General features: G+C 42.9%; 1 protein-coding gene across 1 annotated transcript; it reads right to left on the reverse strand.

The window, feature by feature from the left end:
* Positions 1–463: 463 nt before the first annotated feature.
* On the reverse strand, positions 464–17,953 carry slc29a1a (solute carrier family 29 member 1a). The gene is made up of 13 exons (XM_036546752.1): positions 17,852–17,953; positions 9,006–9,087; positions 8,813–8,894; positions 8,219–8,382; positions 7,540–7,679; positions 6,998–7,132; positions 6,595–6,692; positions 6,271–6,352; positions 5,638–5,723; positions 5,400–5,508; positions 4,435–4,520; positions 2,390–2,589; positions 464–1,883 (listed from the first exon to the last, which is right to left on the reverse strand). Exons 2-13 carry the CDS (start codon positions 9,032–9,034, stop codon positions 1,772–1,774), a joined length of 1,323 nt encoding a protein of 440 aa, XP_036402645.1. The 5' UTR covers positions 9,035–9,087; positions 17,852–17,953; the 3' UTR covers positions 464–1,771.
* Positions 17,954–18,287: the final 334 nt, after the last annotated feature.

Here is an 18,287-nt window from a genome sequence, read left to right on the forward strand (position 1 = left end):
TCTTCAGAAGGCCTGCCAGTATTACATTTACGTTTATTTATTTGGCAGATGCTTTTATCCAAGCGACTTACAAGTATATTACTTCATGTAGCTACTGGAACACTACAGATATTTAGAGTATCAGAAAATATGAGTTCATTCCTCCAGTTTGATTTTTTCTGCTTATTTCCAGAAACTGCTATAATATCCATGGAACTTTATTCATTAAGGACATTAATACATGTCTGCTGATTTAAATTCTATTGTTAGCAGCTGGATCAATTGACTTTCAGTAACTTACTGTCCAAATATTACATCAGTCCCTTTCATGAAGAGCCTAGGTTCAGCATCATCAGTTTAATGTTCTGGTTTAAAATGCTTTCTGACAGCATGCATCTTACACAGCGGCACAAATTTCAGGACACACTTATGCAGAATTATTGCAGTTTATTATGAATACTACTATTTATATTTACTTACAGTGCAAAGAACAAAAGACAATAGTTGCACAAATGCAGTGTTTTATTTTTTTGTACATATCACAACTGTGAAGTTTGGCACTTTCCTCACTCAGCATGTGATGTCAACCCACTCCAGCAACCCTCAGCCCCCGCCCACCCCAGCTCCACACTGATGTCACCTGGGAAATGCAGTCCTCCTTCCACAATATTCCATAAGAAGGTATGAAGCTGCACACTGCAGGCTGTGCTTTTACATGTGCACAAAGTATAGGCAGTGCGCTCTTTTAAATGTATAATACAAACAAGATATTTAGAGCAAAGAAGAGACACTACCATATTTAAAAAAATAACTATTTTAAAAAACATACATTTAAAACAAAGCTGTTAAAGACAATGTCTTTTTTTCATGGAATAGTATCTAATCTCTACTGCAGTAGCCAAAGTCAATAATCTCTAATTGTACAGTTTACAAAAAATAGAATTCATCTATCTTTGTCAAGCAGTGCTGTGCTGGTTTTAAAATGGTGAACCCAGAAAACATATTTGACAACCTGGGAATTTGACATGGCACAACATTAGGATGGAAGACGCTGGAGATCAAATCCCCACAACACACACTATCCACTACATTGCTAATTGAGAAAAAATATGGCTGTATGTTGTAGCTGCACTAGAAAGCTATTAAACATACCAACAGAGCATATCAGGAAAAAGTCATCATTTACATACCAACCCTGGAAATTGTGTCCAATGAGGCCCAGATCAGAACAGCACCACAATTCAGCACTTAATTACAATCCAGTGATTCCACTCTTGGAAGCGTGGAATACAGTTATACTGTACATGTTGCCAACTCATCATGCAGTGAAATGGGTGCTTATTTATACACCCTTCCGACAAATGTACTGTAAACATTCATTCTGAACTGAGAGATTCTGCAGAAGCGCTGTTGGTAACCCACCCTTTCACGGTATGCATGTCCGGGTCTCTTAGGCGATGAGAAGCACACCCAACCAGGCTCTTAATACTGATGAAGTCACAAAATCAGTAACATAGGTAGCTGAGCTGATAAAAACTTACAAGCATAAGTGTTTCTTTTTAAATTCGACACAGTTAAAGTATAAGGATCCTCGGAATCGAGGCATTGCCAAAACAGTCTTTTTTTTTTCTCGTACACAAGAAAAGGCTCTGTGACCACGTTGAAATGTACGGTGGTATTTGTTAACACCGCCAGACTACACATAAACCAAAGTTCTAATTAAAACCGCAGGCCGGGGCGGTCGCCTGTGTCCCCCCCGTGCTCAATGGCTTCAGGGAAGGGAGGTCCTGTGCTAGACCATGGCGCGGATGCCGAAGGACAGTGCGGCTCCCAAAGCCAAACCCAGAGACAGGAAGAACGCCATTACGGCTCCAGCTGTCTCAGCTTCATGCGGCGGCACTTTCCTGGGGGAAAGCAGAAACAGAAAAATATAACTATTCTTGGAAAACCTGCAGACATCCCGAGGGACATCAGAGAGACATGACATTGCTATTAACATCATAAAAAGGTGCATATACAGTACCAGTCAAAAGTCTGGACGCACCTGATTATCTTAATGGGAAACATATATTCAAAGACATTTCATCAAAAGAAAATGCTTAAATGCTTGAAATTTGTTTCTTATTTAAATAGTGAAGTTGATTCCTATGTATGAATTTCTTTCCAAAAAATGTTCTTTTTTAAAAAATATATTTTTTTGGCTACTTTGAAGAATCCAAAATACAAGATAGTTTTGATTTGATTATCACTTTTTTGGTAACTGCATATTTCATAGTTTTGCTGTTTTCACTATTATTCTAAAATGGGGAAAATACTAAAAAAAAACAAAAAAAAAAAACAAAAGAGAGAGGGAGAAAGAATAATGAAACTTGGAGCTGCGTTATACTGCTACATCTTAGCTTGACCTTACTTGGGCCCGAAGCACATGCAGAGGCTGGCGAGGTATCCGTTGCTGAAGGCGAAGAGGATCATGAAGAGGATGTACCAGGCGTCGTGCTCGAAGAGGACAGGAAGGTAGTACCTGGGCTGTACATTACATAGCATGAAGAGGGGCACGAAGACCACACGCGCCACCACCAGGACAGGCAGCAGCACACTCTCCTTCCCTGGCTGCAGACACAGGAAATGTGAACATTAGCGCCCTCTGTGGTCTGAAGAATGCAAACTCTAGCCATTCAACAGCCACATGTTCTACATGACAAACAAATGGAATGGCAAGCTACAAGAGGATTTCCTGTTTGTTTGAGGATAAAGGACTGAGTCATCGTTGCACAGTCAAAATTATAATGCATATAGATTATACATATAATTATACATATACCTAAGTATACATAATTAATCTAGACTACGTAGTATGTTACTGTTCAGCTTAATGACCATAAATAGCAGCACATTATTGACAAAAACAAAACCCAACTCTCTGGGACCTTAAAATGTTTCAAGATCCAATTCTAGCTGCAGTGCTATGCATCTTCCTAAAAAGGTCTGTGGTCAACCTTCTTACTTACAACGTGACATCTCAATGCTCTAAGTGAAGATATCCAGGTTTCTCAAAGTAGTTTTAGTCTGTCTGCTTCACTAATCAGTTTTTATGCACATACTTTCAACTGCTAAACTATCAAACAGTCAGATTGGACAGGGGAATCACAAAGAAATAAACATGAACCCCCCCCTTCTCTCCCCCGCTTGAGAAGAAAATGCGTACATATTTCCAAACATGTGGACGGACAACAGGCACTCCCCTCGATCCAGATGTTTCCCCCCCGTCCTGCTCTTTTGTGGTTTAGATGTTTCTTGGATGGAAAATAAAAGCTCTGTGCTGAAATGTGGACCGTGTGATACTGCCCTGTTAGGATGGACCTTGTGCCTGACTGGAGTGTACTCAGCCTGACTGCTCCATGGGGAAGACGTTCCAGAAGAACAGAATTTTGCGGTTAAGTCGAAAACCCCCAAAATGCTTTCCCACATCTAGCACACGGCCTCAATAACATTTTATTTCCAACTGTGAAATGTGTGCGTCAAAGCTTTCTATTCATAGCTGTCCCAGTGCAACTAGCCCACAGAATTTATGTTTGTGAGTAATCAGGACCGGGTCATTCTGCAACTATTAGTCCTAAAATCAGAGTAGTGTTTTGGTTTTGCGCAAATAAATTGCCTGAGCAACAGAGTATATTTTCAAAGGGAGGCCCTGAACTAAGAAAATGTACCCATACTGTTGCGTTTACTGTAACTTTGACCACTAAATATAACGCGTGATTCTCATAAATCAAAGCGCCACACTTTAAGTCATGTGTCAAGCAGGCGCTATATAGTGTGTCTCAGCCAAACAGATGCAGTTGTGTTATGTTATCCTACCTCAGATATACTACAGCATTCACCTCAACATACTCATTTTGTTCAGCATCCAGGGGTCTGGCACTCGTTTACTGAGGTACTCCTGTCCTCACGCTTATCGCTGAGTAAGCAAAGAGTCCATTTGGAAACTTGGGACAGGAAAACCATCCATCACTAAATGTCATAAAAATGTGTTTTTTTCAACTTGGAGGCCATTCTTGCGCAAAAGTAAATGTTGTTCAAGTTTTGTTAAATATCCTGTTCTGCAGTAGATGTTATTTCCCAAAAGGGACTAATAGCCACAGACCAAAAACATCTGTTGTAATCTCTCTATTTTTATTTTGTGTGAGTGAAGTGCTGTGCTCCATCAAATCTAAAATCTGGGTGACTACAATTGAACTATAACATTAGAAAAAAAAGAAACCCTTTTGATCAACGAGTCAGGATAAATCCACGATTCAAGACCAATTTCACAGAAATCTCTGGAATCCAGAGCTTGTTTTGTGCTGGAAGAGTGCTGAGAGACCTGCCAGACACCGCTGATCGAAACCAGGGTGTACGATCTAACACAAATGCTTACATGAAGCGTATGGCTCAGCTCTCAGACGGCTCTTTACTCACCCACATGCACACGGCAGTCAGGCTCCTGCCGGCCCAGTCCATCACGTTGAATATCAAGAAGCATGACACAGGGATGAAATATGTTGCTAGGGAGAGAGGGAGAGATGATCAAACTGACTTTTAGCTTCTTTTATATCTACAGATTAGTCAATAGTGTCCTCAAATTAAAACAGACTTATTTACTTCCAGAAACAGGTCAGAAGCGGTCTGCTAACTTGGGTAATGCTGGACTGTAAGTTAGTGCAGATTCCTTTGTTTCCCTGCTAGAATAATATGCTTAGAACTAGTTAGCAAGAATGATGTGTGAGTTTACTGAGAGAGTAACACCGCAGACAGAGAGGCACAGATCGCCTACGTGATGACCTGTCTGTAATGTTTGGAACTCCATGTGACCTCTGTTCCAAGGACAGGAATCTCTTCAATTATTGACATTATTACTTTGTGTGATGCCAGTTAAGTCTCCATGGGAAACATTCAACAGTCTGTTAATGCAAACCGTTCAAAATTGGTACAAACTCATTCACTCAAATGAAAAATGATAAAAAGGATCATCTTCTGACCCCTTCGCCTCTGAAGAGAGCCACTGTTTCCCTCTTTTACATGTGTCTGGCTGACCGTCTTGCAGAAGAGACTCAGTGCCGTGCTGCCACACAGTCTGACCGGAGGTCAAATCCTCAGGCAGTAGGAGAATATCTGATAGCCCTTGCTAAGCGCTCTCGCACAATGAAACCCATATGGGTCCATACAGCCTCTCACTGCGAGGACTGAATACTGGCCGTTTGCACTGCATCACCGTGTAAGGCGACTCCTAAAAAACACATGTGGAATGTGTCTGTTTTTTGTATTGTTCAAGACTTAGAGACAGTTCATGTGCGCTGTTTCACAGCTCATAATTCTGGTTTCCCCTCGGCCAGCCAAGGGACAGCTTCTCAGCGACAGAGAGAGACACACACAAACATACTCACTCCATAGTCCGCCATCTGCTACGACGGACGTGACCTCCACTGTCAGGGTAGGGAATGTGCTGATGGTGATGGCGAATATGAAGCACACAGACAGGGCCATTACCCATATCTGCAGGGGGACCAGAAAGTACAGTGAGTGCTGTGCCAGAGATGAACTCTCTCTGACAGACACGAGACACTGCTTTGCAGATTCAGGAAAGCACTAGAGGCCACGCCCCCAAAGCTGTGGCTGCCCTACCTGTCTGAATACGTTGAAAACGGACACAGTCGGCCTGTGGTCCTCGTCCGTGAGGCTCAGGACTGGCCTCATCTCCACTGGGTTTTCTGGGAAAATGCAAGAGGAACAGTGACCCACAGGGACTAGCCTTTCTCTGGCCATTCTCGGTGGTACTAGCTTTTGTCTAAAGATAGCATGTCGTTTCATAGCACGTTAGACTAGTGGGTCTTGATCTAGCGTTCTTTAAAATTTTAGACCCTTAAAAACACCGTACCACAAAAAAAAGGGACTGTTCTCATTTTCTAATCTTAAATTAATATAAAATGTTATTCAGGTAAAAAGTTACCTACTGATATGTACAGACTGCAGTGTCAACTAGCCAGGTTTACAGGTCATGTGACAAGATCAAGAAACACACGTGCATAGAACATCACATTACTGTGTGAAGTTTTAGACATAAATGGTGAAAAAAAAAAATCACTTAATTGCATAGCTCTCAAAGCTGAAACGTTTGAATCTTTATGCCTCATCTAAGGCAAATCTCATTTATGGATGTTAAGAGAGGATCTTCTGTGAGGAGTGGACTGCACATTATGTACGTTCTGGAAAGGTTTGTGGTTTGTGATAAGCATGAGCCAGACACATGTGAAGCACCTTTCTTCAACAGATCCATCTTGTTCTCCTCGTCGTTGGCAGGCTTGGAGCCATCACACTCTAGATAATACTGGAAAAACTCCTGAAGTAAGAAGAGGAGAACAGTCATTTCTGAAGCATAGGGAGAATTCTGAATGAATTCACCTCCACTTTCCCACCACTGTCCTGCAGATAATAATGCCACCGCATTCATTTTACACCCACTCCCCTTTCTGCCTCATTAGGAACAAAAGCATTGAGATACAGCTGGTTGGCCTCATTGTTCAGAGTGAATAGTGAACAGTGCAATGCTCCGTCTACGTAAGGCGTCTGTTGTGGCCTCACCAGTTTGGGCAGGGTGAGGTAAGATGCTATAGCCAGAAGGATGACCACACAGGCTGTGATGAAATACCCAAAGGCACTGTCCGTCAATTCTGATCCACCTGGGGGGGGGGCAATGAGGGGGGGTGTCAGGGTCAGGGGCATTGTGGGATTCTGGACTAAAAGAAGCACTTCGATCTATATTTCTATGTGGGGTGAATCAAAGAATTCAAGGTTCACGAGCTTCACTGAACCCTGAAAGAGTGGCCCACTGTGAATTCAGGAGAGGTTCGTTTAATCAAGACGTATCAGTGATAGCTTCACATTAGGTAAACATTTACCCACTGCAATACAAGAACAAATTCAAAATGCACCGTAAGATGAAACAAGCGCTTGGTGAATCTCAGCGACCGGGGGAGACACATACTTGCGAGGGCGCAGATCATGGAGATGGCGGCAAATGTCCCCGCAAGGCCCTGACCGCTCATGATGGGCGTGGTGTACGAGGCAGGAAGGAGCCCCGCCAGCCCGAAGAGGCTGCCCTGCAGCACGGCTCCGAACGCTGGGGGAGAGGAAGAGGAGGAGTTTCAGCGGGGCGGACAACCGCGCAGGGAAACCCAGGAATGCTCAATCTACGACGGGCAAGGTCCACAGCTGAGAATGTGGACCTTGCCCCTCAATATAGTACTCTGTACGAAACTCCACGGTTCTAACTGAGGCCTATAGGAATAATAAAAAAATTCAATATCAACATCAAAGCCTTATATAAGTCAACCTGACCTTTTCTTTCTCAGAAATACCAAACAAAACAAACAAAACAAGAAGGTTCTGGACTTTTCTCAGGGATCATATGGTTGGACACATCCAAACAGACAATGGGGGGTGCTCCAATAAAGACTTGTTCTGACAGAGGGGGGAGGGGGGGGGGGGGCCTGCAGGCTCAGAGGCCTGGTTGGAGGGGGCACTCACAGTTGATGCATATGATGCAGATCATGGTGATGGAAAAAAAGGAGATGGGGGCCATCTCCACCTTCACCAGCGTGGCCGTGATCAGGAACACCCCAAAAATCACCGACAGACTGCCCACAATCCGTAGTTTCTGGGGAATCCTGGAGAGGGATAAAAATTGGGTCAACACTCCTGAGGACCTGTTTTACACTGAGAGCCAGACAAGCACTGCTGGCCCTACCTTCATACCCACACACACTGAAAACAAACATGGCCCCCAAATGTCATTTATCAAGAGTCAATCAAGGCGTAACTTAAAATTGGTCAACACTGTTATCTTTGCTTTGGTGTGTAACATACACAATAGTTGTACAGGTCCCAACAGAGCACCATTTTTAAGAATAAATGTGAAACTGGAAGATGTGGAAACACGACTGTCATGTGAAACATCACTGAAGAAAAGTGTTAAACATTGTGCACAGAACTCTGGATCTGAGGTTTACAAAAAGTTTCATCTCCAGTGAAAAATTCTGGTTATTAAGATGCTACATTTTAGAGCACATGTAGGACTATCATACTGACAGTGCTGTTGGTAGCCCTGGACGAGAGCATGCGATAAAAAGATGAATTGTCAGCGGCTTTCTGAGAGATGCCGCAGCGTGTGACTGGGTACCATGAGCGGCCTTCGGGGAAGGCTTACTTCTGGTGAATGAAGGAGTTGAGGCATGTGAAGATCAGCAGGGGCACCATGGCGCACAGAGTCATCGTGCTGCTGAACTTGGCCTCCAGCACGCTGCGCTCCACCTCGGTGGTCGTCGCGTTCGTCGAGTTGGCTCCGCCCTCCTTCAGCCGACTGGTGAAATACTGCAGAGACAAGAGTCTGCTCGTCAACCATGGGAAGGTATCTTGCTAGTCCTCTCAAGCCTGTTACATTTTTTCTCATCATCTAAACCTGTCCTCCTCAGACCCGAGGGACTGGCACTGAATCTCTTGTCACACTATGCTGTATTAGATCCTCTCTTGAGAAGCACCTGTCCCCATCAACAGAGTCCCCTGAGAACGCGAGATTCCACCAAAAACACTATGAACCCAAGATGGTGGACTCTGTGTTCCTTGAGGGGAACATTTACATTACATTGCAACGTCTAGGATTAACAGTTAAGTTTACTTCATCATTTTAATGAGCGATTGGGTCTCCTTAGTCGGACAAGAGTGGAACACAGAGAGAGTAGCCTCTCTTACAGTAAAGGTAAGTAAAATTACAGGTCACATAAGCGTGAATGCATGACGTTACCATGGTTGCAGTTATGAAGAAGTTCCACGGCAATAGGGTTCCCAGTCCCATGATGAAGAATATCACCCACACTGCATTGTACCTGAGAAAGGAACAGTGAAACCTCAGTGAAACGGTTCTAAATGAAACCCAGGGGACACAGCAGAGTTCAGTTTCTCTGCCTAATAAAACAATGTCAGAGAAAGGCACGTACTTGTCACGGGGAGCGTTGATGGCCGTCATTGTAGTCGTCAGTTTCCAGTAGCGTCTCTAATTTTCAGTCTTGGACTCCCAACCTGAAATAGATATTTGGTATGAACTGTGGAGTCTCCTCCAACATAAATGATTACCCAAATGAGTATCATGTTTTTTTCCCGATTAGAGTAATCTCTTACAAACGCAAAGAGTTTTCTTTGCATCAATTTTCTTTGCATCAACATCCGCCAATATAGCACAGTACTTGTTTTTTCAGTACTACGAATGTTACCACCCTCAGCTGCACAGACGATAAACCTAACAACTCCAGGAAATTAATTTCTGGCTTTTTCATGGCGAGATCCTTTTCTTACAGCTGAGTCCTAAGAATAACATGGCACGACAGCTACTCTAAATATGTGGAGGGTAAATTAATTACAAGGTATGAAACCTGGCACTACAGCCTGTCTCTGTAAGTTAGAGGCTCCGCAGCATACCAATACAACTGAGCTTTAATGAGAAAAGCATGGTCAGATCAATATAAAACCAAAAATGTTGATAACTGCACACAGCATGTCCATTTTATTAGTTTCCTTTTTTGACCCTATATACACAACTTGCTCACATTATTTCTAGCTCCAATGTAACTTCAATGTTCAATGGAACATAAGCAAGCATGTTAAACAGTAACAACAGCTGAATATTATTCCCTTCATAAACTGTCTCTCTAAATTGTTCGTTAAAAAACAAAGTACATCTCACCTCAATTTCAAAAACTAAAGAGGTCACAATTAAGAGACAATTCACAATTTAAGCCAAACAGTCACTACCACTGGCATCCAAAGAACAGTCAGACTTACACCATTTCATACCATTGTGGAGACTGAATCAAATATCCAAATTATTTCAGTCCACATTTTATGCTTTGATTGGCTTCAGAATTCCAGACACATCACACTAATTTCAGTCCACCTGCATCACTGGCAGTACAGCTTACATGCAACAAAAAAATCATACTACCTGGCAGTAGCTAAGGAGGCAGACGTCAAATACTTACTTAGTGCTGACTACTGGTACATTCACCTGGCCAATGGCTGACCAGACCCTGATAAGGGGCTGCATGAATCTCACTTTATACAAATTGTGAGCCCCCTCCCTTTCCAGTTACTGTTACAGTTTCTTCCCCTTCCCAGCAGCGACGCCCCACACATTTCTGTACCAGACATCAGTTTTTGAACGCTCTGCTCACCTCTGTCCCAACAGCACAGACTCAACCGAGGCACTGGAGCAAGAGGAGCAAGAGGGAGAATGGATACGGGAGGCCAGCATGCTACACACCAATCAGTGCAACCACAGACAGAGCGCCTCCCCTCACTTCACCCGCATGGGTGTTTTTTTTTTTTTCTTTTTCTTTCTTTCTTAAGATTTTCTTGTTTTGTTACCTGTCTGGATTGTGATGGATTTCACATGGAAGACAATCAAACTCAGCATCTCTCCAGATTACATCAGGCATGAACTCTGCTGGGAGAAAGCCCGTTCTCCTCCATTAGATCATGCTCAGGCTTGTTCTGTCATTTTCAGCTTTTCACTCAGATGGCTGTTAGGATACAGATGCCAATCCTTATGTTTGCTTCAGCCACAAAGGAAGCTAGATAAATGTTTACTCAGAAGAAAAGGCCTCTGCATTTGAATATACAGAAGAATAAGACAAACTAACAAATCATTCAAGGCTTATATGCAGGCACTGATCCAGTCAGGCCCGGCTAAAACGAAACAGACTTTCTGTGTCTCTATAAAACAAATAATCCAAATTAACTGTATACACTGCTGGCTGTGCTAAGCATCCCTACAGCACTCCAAATGGAAATACTTTCCATGGAAGAGCATTCTCGCACAGACAATATGGCACTTAAGAAGCACGCCTTTACATCGCACTACAACACAGACCTGTCTGAAGTCGTCTGCTGCAATGTGGTTGTCTAGTCTTTCACCACAAAGGTATCCTGCTTCTTAACAGGGTTAAAACATTGATCACAATGTTCATGCAAACTCAGTTGTGAACTGTCTCCAACAGCCAGGAAAAAAGCAAGACACAACTGAAAGCAGATCAGCCCAATTCACTTTCCATGAGGGAAAACACCAAGCATGTGTTGTACGTTTAAACCACTTTTATAACGTGTGATAATCCTACTAGTACTGGAGTAAACCTTCTACAGAGCCATCTGAATGACTGCTAACCTGTATACCATGCAGGTATTTAAATATGTTGTGCATTCTACGGTGTGCTGTCCTAAAAATGTTATCTTTCAGTCATGATGTAAAATTGGTTCTCATTGCATCATGACTGCTATGATTCAGAATGCACATAACCAACCATTTTGACAGAACCAAAAACTGATGATGCATTGAATTAAAATGAACTGACTCATCTGTATTTCCTTTCAAAAAAGTGTTACTCTGCTCTGCAGTTAAGATGGTTGGTACAGATAGGTGGGCTAAGGCCAGTCGGGAACTCCCCTCTGTGTCCCACATTCACAACCAACACACAGTGGCCAAACCACTGTTGTTCAAAATGAGTAAACAGTAAACTGACTAATTTAGCTTTCACCATATTGTTCCATTTGGGATATGAATAATGCAATCGTGATTTTCTTTTAGGCTGGTGGGTATGTACCATCTGGGTGCCAACTATAAACTTGCCCTGCATTCATTGTGTGGTTATCAATAAAGATTCATATTAAACCCTAATCAAATATTCTGCAGGTGTTGCCAGGTTACTTTAGGTTCTGGATTAAGATTGTGACTCTTACATGTCTCCCAGTTACACTGAGGCCTCACGGCACACTGTGTTTCCAATTAGCCATGGCTTACAGAGGCAGATGCAGGGAATTTGACAACTAAATCCCCCATACTGAGATTCCATGAAACATCTGGCAGCCGCAAGACTACATTGGTTTATTTTGGCTGACAGACATAAATACAGATGATATATTGAATAAAGCCCAAAGAACCTGTGCCAAGGGCACTGAGGCAATATACATCTTACTGGCATGGCATTTCATAAATGCGGCCAATATCACAAAATCACACCCACAGAAGAAGCATTGGAGTTGATGGAAACTACAAACGGGGTTGCCAGCTGTAACTGGTTTGACAAATAACCCCGAATTTACATTAAATACACCAGTGTCATCCCACTGAGTTATCCTCAGTTATGAGTTACACCTCAAAAGACTAAGAGTTCAGAAATGAAGAGGACGAATGGCTCAATATATTGCTTGGTAGACCGAAATGCTTGAATACAATGGTAAAGCATACCACACATGCAGCCTTTCACTGGCTGTCAGCAAGAAGAAAAATACTGCAAGCTATCAAAGCAATGTTCGGCTCCAATTAAAAACCCAAGTCACACTGTCTACACCCCTTGTTAAGATTAATTGAAAATTTGGAACTCTTCCATAGCACCCTCTAGTGGGAGAAGCTGAAACACACTGCTCTCATTGTTTCGGTCACTCGAGGATATTCATCAGCTGATGGAGGTTCTAGCAATACGAGGTCAGATATTTTCCCGGTTCTGCAGCTCGGAGGCCTGCTATTTTGGGTGCAGGGTGATGTCTATGGCTTACTACTGTAAACAACGAGCTGGATTATTTCAGACACGCATGTGACAAACACAAGGTAGGCCAGCACGTAGTACTCTGACCTTTTAGCACTGCCATTTCACATGGCGGCACACAGAGTTGGGTTCATTACAAGCAATCTATACTCAAAACAGCATGTAAAACACTGCAGTCAGGCATAAAGGCTAAAACAAAATGTACATTTTGGCCACAAATTAGGTTCTTACTACAGTTACTGACAGCACTGTCACAGGCTATATTACATTTCATCGGGTAAATCAGAAATGATTTTCTCTCCAGATTTTCTCCCTCTAATGTACTGGGCAACTGTCCCAAATGTCAACTGTTGCTTGAATTTTTGGACTGTAAAAAGCCAGGTCTTGACACTGATGGAACTTTATCCTAAAATGGCCTCTCGTGCCACAGTCGTGCAAATCCGGCATAACTTGATTAGAGAAAATGTTATTACAGTCAACGAAATTACAGGAGCATGGCAAATCACATGGCTGAAGGAATCCCACTGGAGGCATTATGCTCCTGTCCATTGTGCCTGGTCTTGTTAAACGCGTTGGGATACACACCGGCCTGCCCGCCCTTGGCTGTGCCAAGTCTGCCAGCCTGCAGGTCAGCAAATCATGCTCACACAAAGTCTGCATCGTTTAAGGATTGGAACAGCAAGCTACTCACGGCTTAGGAGGGAGCAAACGCCACTCGCCTGCGGGTTTCCAACTACCATTGACTGATGGGAGGGCAAGGCTTCGGCAATCGCGTCATGGGTGCTTCGGCCATAAGTTGTCAATCATGCACATCATCAAATACCGACCGGTATCAACCAATCAAAACAGTTAGCTCTGTGTGAGAAATGATTGGTTGAAACTGAAACTGGGCCAATTAAGTCGCATGATGTTTCCACACATTCAGGGAACGTGAAGCCTCGCCCTTCCGGCAGTACAACCATCAACCCCCAAGACCAAATGTCACAGCACTCTGTGGAAACTGACCTATCCCTTTAGAGGCAGGAGGTCTAATTCCTGTGCATTGCAAATCATACTCCCTCAGTCTAGACAAGGAATATGCATCTTGATCTCAGCTCTAAATCTAATTATTATGAACGCAGACGGCTTTGATGAACTTCCCCGATGCACATTCCCAGACTGCCTTTTGCTCCTGTAATAAGAGCGTGTCAGTCATATGACAAGGTGCTCCGTATGCCTTAACTGTAGCGACAGTATAAAGGATATCAGCTGCAGATTTCAGATCGCTGCCCTCCCAGTCCACAAGACACTAGATATGTGACATGTGATTAGCTTGTTGAGTTCAAGACCAAGGTCCTCAGAAAGCGAACCTATGGCACTCTTGTTGCAGCTCTAAGGGGAAGACTTCAGCTTTTTGTAGCATGGTCTTTATTTTATATGACTTTCTCCTTCATGCAGCTCTGTTTGAGAGTTGAGAGTTACGTTTCTTAAAATTGGATGGTGGCTAAAGTATTACGACAGTATTACGAAATCCTTCAAAAAGCATCAGGGTGGTAACTGTTTTTTGCAGCCGGTGTCTCCATGCTAATCTTCTCATCTGGGCCGTGCTGTGCTGGAGCTATATCTGGAAGACCCATCAGAGTCCCACGAGCACAGGTCTGCCTGAGCCTGAACACGTTCCCTCTCTCCCCCGACCAGCAGTGCCACCTTCGTCAATCATGGCCTCGAACGAACCGTGGTCGTATTCCAAAATTCTTTGCTGGCACAACTTCCTGAGATTTGGTTGCTAAAGCATCCTGGTGGCATATCAATATTACACTGGGATGCCGGGCAGATCCGCAAATAGCTCATATCCTTGGGAGCTCACAGGAGAGGCCAAAACAGCAGGCTAGTAATAGAACGATGACTCTGTTCGGACGGGTGGAAGTATCCCTGAGCTGATAGGATTCAGTTGGATGGTGCGACACGGGTTGCTCCATGACCGGACCTGCCAATACCGCTCCATGAATAAACTTTTATGACAACCGATGGCTCGGAACTGAAGGGCGGCATGACTCCGATTAAAGTTTCCGCAGGACAGGCACGCTCTTGCGTCATGTTGCACAGCGGTTGGAAATGGAAAAAGCAAAACTCACACGGCTGCAAACATTCACTGTGCACTCTCAATGGCACATCTGATTCCAGTTTTCCTGGTTGATATATACTGCACATATGCATACAGTAGTGATGTCAAGTGGCAATCAATGCAATTTTTTCATAAGTCAAACTCTGCATCTGGACCTCCATATTTAGTCTGTTGCTTTTTTCTTACTCCAGTAAAAAGCTACATTTGAGCTAGAGTTACCCAACAGACTGAAGTTCCGTTTCACTGGACAGTAACCAAGATTAATGTTACTGGACTCCAGCCCCTGGCTGCTTCAAACACAAAAGAGCGATAATATGAGCACAGCCCCCTAAGGCTACCTGTCAAGACCAATTACCTACTTACAAGCACAAGTATAAACAACAATCAAAAGAGAGATCACAAAGCTACCTGCAGCTTATATGGACTACCTGCAGGTGTTCTGCAAATGTAAATCTCTGTTAACTTTAACTCTGTTAATTATGGTGCGTCATGTTAACACACTGAACACATACACTTTAGCTAAGAGGGAAAGAAGATAGTCAATGTAAGCCAAAGTGTCAAGTTGCTGGGAGAAGCACACAGGGAATCAGGGTGCGAGACAATGCTTCCAGGGCCAAAACAAACTAGTGCTGTATCCCTCTAAGAAATTACGACACTTGAAAATTGGAAATAACTAGAAATCAGCCATGTGAGTCAATAAGAAGTAAGTTCCCTAATGCCAATAAGTTAAAGAATTTTTTGATTAATACCAGATATTTCTTGCAACTCACTTTGTCCTTACACAACCCTGGCCACAGCTGGGTCAGTTCCAATTCCAGTACAATAATGAACCCCATTAAAATAGTATTCTTTTTACACATTCCTTTTGATCCAGTTCACCACAGAGCTCTGATCTAGCTGCTTAACGAAACAGAGTAAGGTCACTGACTGCAACAGGCATCACTGGTTGCCACAATGTGGCAGAGTCATTAAGGTGTCAGACCTCTAGCCCAAAGGTGCCAGGTTCAGTTCCTAGGTGAACCACAGTTGCTGTAGCCTTGAGGTGCTTAATTCCAATTGCTCCAGTAAATATCCAGCAATATAAACATGTAAATTACACCATTCACCCCAGATGTGGGCTATTGCTCAGCAAATGTAATTAAATGTAATGAATATATTGTTTACCACAAACAGGGGGAAGAAACCACAGCATATTAAAATCTTCAAAAGACACAGCAGGGACCTCTGGAAGGAGTGAAAAACTAGACTCTGGCCCAGCAAAAGTTGAGCATGATCATGCTGACTTCTCAGACAAAGTGAGGATATAGCCTAATACAGAGCATGCAAGGGATCTCTTGTGACTATGCCTCACTAGTTACAATGTCACAATCTGTTCAGTTCAAGACAGGACCTGACGGAGAAATTGGAATCCTGTGATGAGGTAGGACATTAGATACAGCGCTCGCTGCAGAGATCCATCAGGAGTCAAACATGCCTTTCACAGCAACTCTCTCCAGTTCTCCCTCACCATTAACCACGATACATGATGCAGCCTAGAGAGAACAGCTATGCACATAAGCCCAACACGGGGCTAAGCAGTGCTGCCCAGCCTTACTTTTAATTCCCCTGTCTTTACCAATAAATGTATTCCTCGGGTATTCAGAACGCTAAGAAACGACAAAGGTGCTTAAAACCTGGCCCATATCCTGAAAAATCAACATTTCAATGAAACCACACATTTTGGTCCAACAATTTTTGCAGATAGTTTGGGGGAACTGGAGGTGGTGGTAAGGAGCTAAGATACAGTGATGTGCGCCTAACAAAAAATTTGTAGCAGTAAAAAACCAGCACGGCAAACCAGATGCTCTATCTTGTCACTGGGGTCAGTGGAGTGAAAACTGGCTGCCTCACAAAAAAGTATCCTTGCAGGGTCAACAAACACATTGTCCCATAATCCTCTCTGTCGCAGCAAAATTGTTTCCTGCCCGAGCAACAAAGAGAGCTGATCCTGAAACTCATCATACTGGAATCCTTTCCAGTTGTTCCAGTGAGCAGCGTGCGTTGGCTCTAATGCCGTCTTCTAGACTAGACCCTATATAAAATGCGTTTCTCAACACATTCCACTATTCTCATTATGCTACGCGGCACGTAAGGCTAAAAAGGAAAAAAAAAAAAGCTGAATGCTCTTCTATAGCAGTCTCAACGAGAAACAAGAAAAGATGTCATGCAAGACATGAAACCACACCAGTCTCTTATATCCCAAGATTCATTTCGTCGATGACTCAACTCAAGTTCCCCGAGAAAAGTTTTTGGGGAGCATCTTTCCATTAAAAAAAAAAAAAAACTTTTCTCAAATAATAAAAAAAAAATCACTGAATTATTCCCCTAAAATAGTAAAACCTAGTATAGGGTCTTCAACAGGGTTAACAGACCGATGAATAAGCGTCCCGAGTGACTCAACTCAGTCCGTTTTGAATGAATGAGACCCAGCAAAGTTAGCAAACCTTGTCAAGTTATTTTATACAGGAGAGAAGCACATCACGAAGAATGAGCGTATCGCTGGATACGAGCGTCAATTCAGGCAAGTACACATGAAAGCATAATTCACGGAACAAAATTATTTAACAGCCTATATCATTAGCAAAGAATATTACCCAGTCGCACTGGGTAGCTGAGAACCCGAATCTTGCCATCCCATATTTCTACACATCGGAGCTCGCTTTACTTCAGAAAGGAGAAAAATGCCGTCAACTTTTGAGCTATGTGCGCTGCCGTTTTAAAAGTCTTGGTTCATCTTCTAATCCCATTAATCTGTTAACAATAATTAAGGATCATATAGCCTAGCAATACTTTGACGATAACCGCGCTTTTAAAATTGGCGGCAAGGTAACAAGGATGTGAAATTTCCAACACAAATTTAACAGACTTACATAGTAGAACCGTTCTCGTTCCATATTTTAAACGATGATTTTTCTTGCACTCGTAGTCCTTGAAATTCAGTAATCGCACGTGTGAAAATACAGGTTTTGGAGTAAACTGTGAACTGGTACAGATTTCCGAATTTAAAAAAAAACATATCAGCTATCTGGAAGTATTGTTATCTACCTAAAGTAATATCTACATGGAATCATGGAGCAGTGAATATGTAGCTACGAAGCCTACTTACCCCTTCCCGATCAGAGTCTAGCACAAATGATTCCAGTTCGGGTGCATGTGTTTACTACTATTAGTTGGAACCACGTTACACGCTAGGCTAGTAAGCCACGTGACACGCGACGTGTGCAGCATGAACTTGTACAGTATTGAGTTTACAAAGTAAGTAGCCTACAACAACTTTATAAACTCTATTGTTCAACTTTACAGCTCGCACTGTCATAACTGTAAAGGCTAACGTAATTAAAGCGCTATCACGAATGTTCTGCTGCCTTACATACATACGTTGCAAGTGACATAATTTGCGACATGCGGTCCACTATCAACAGTAACGTAAACGTAGTCTGCAGTAAAGGCGATCTATAGTGGCTGTTTTGTACTGTTCAAGGCTAGTACATATTTAATAATGACCCTTTTAACAATTACCAATTTTACCTATCTCCAGCTTA

The sequence above is a fragment of the Megalops cyprinoides genome, chromosome 15 (genome assembly GCF_013368585.1).
Source record: "Megalops cyprinoides isolate fMegCyp1 chromosome 15, fMegCyp1.pri, whole genome shotgun sequence".
Taxonomy (NCBI): Eukaryota; Metazoa; Chordata; class Actinopteri; order Elopiformes; family Megalopidae; genus Megalops; species Megalops cyprinoides.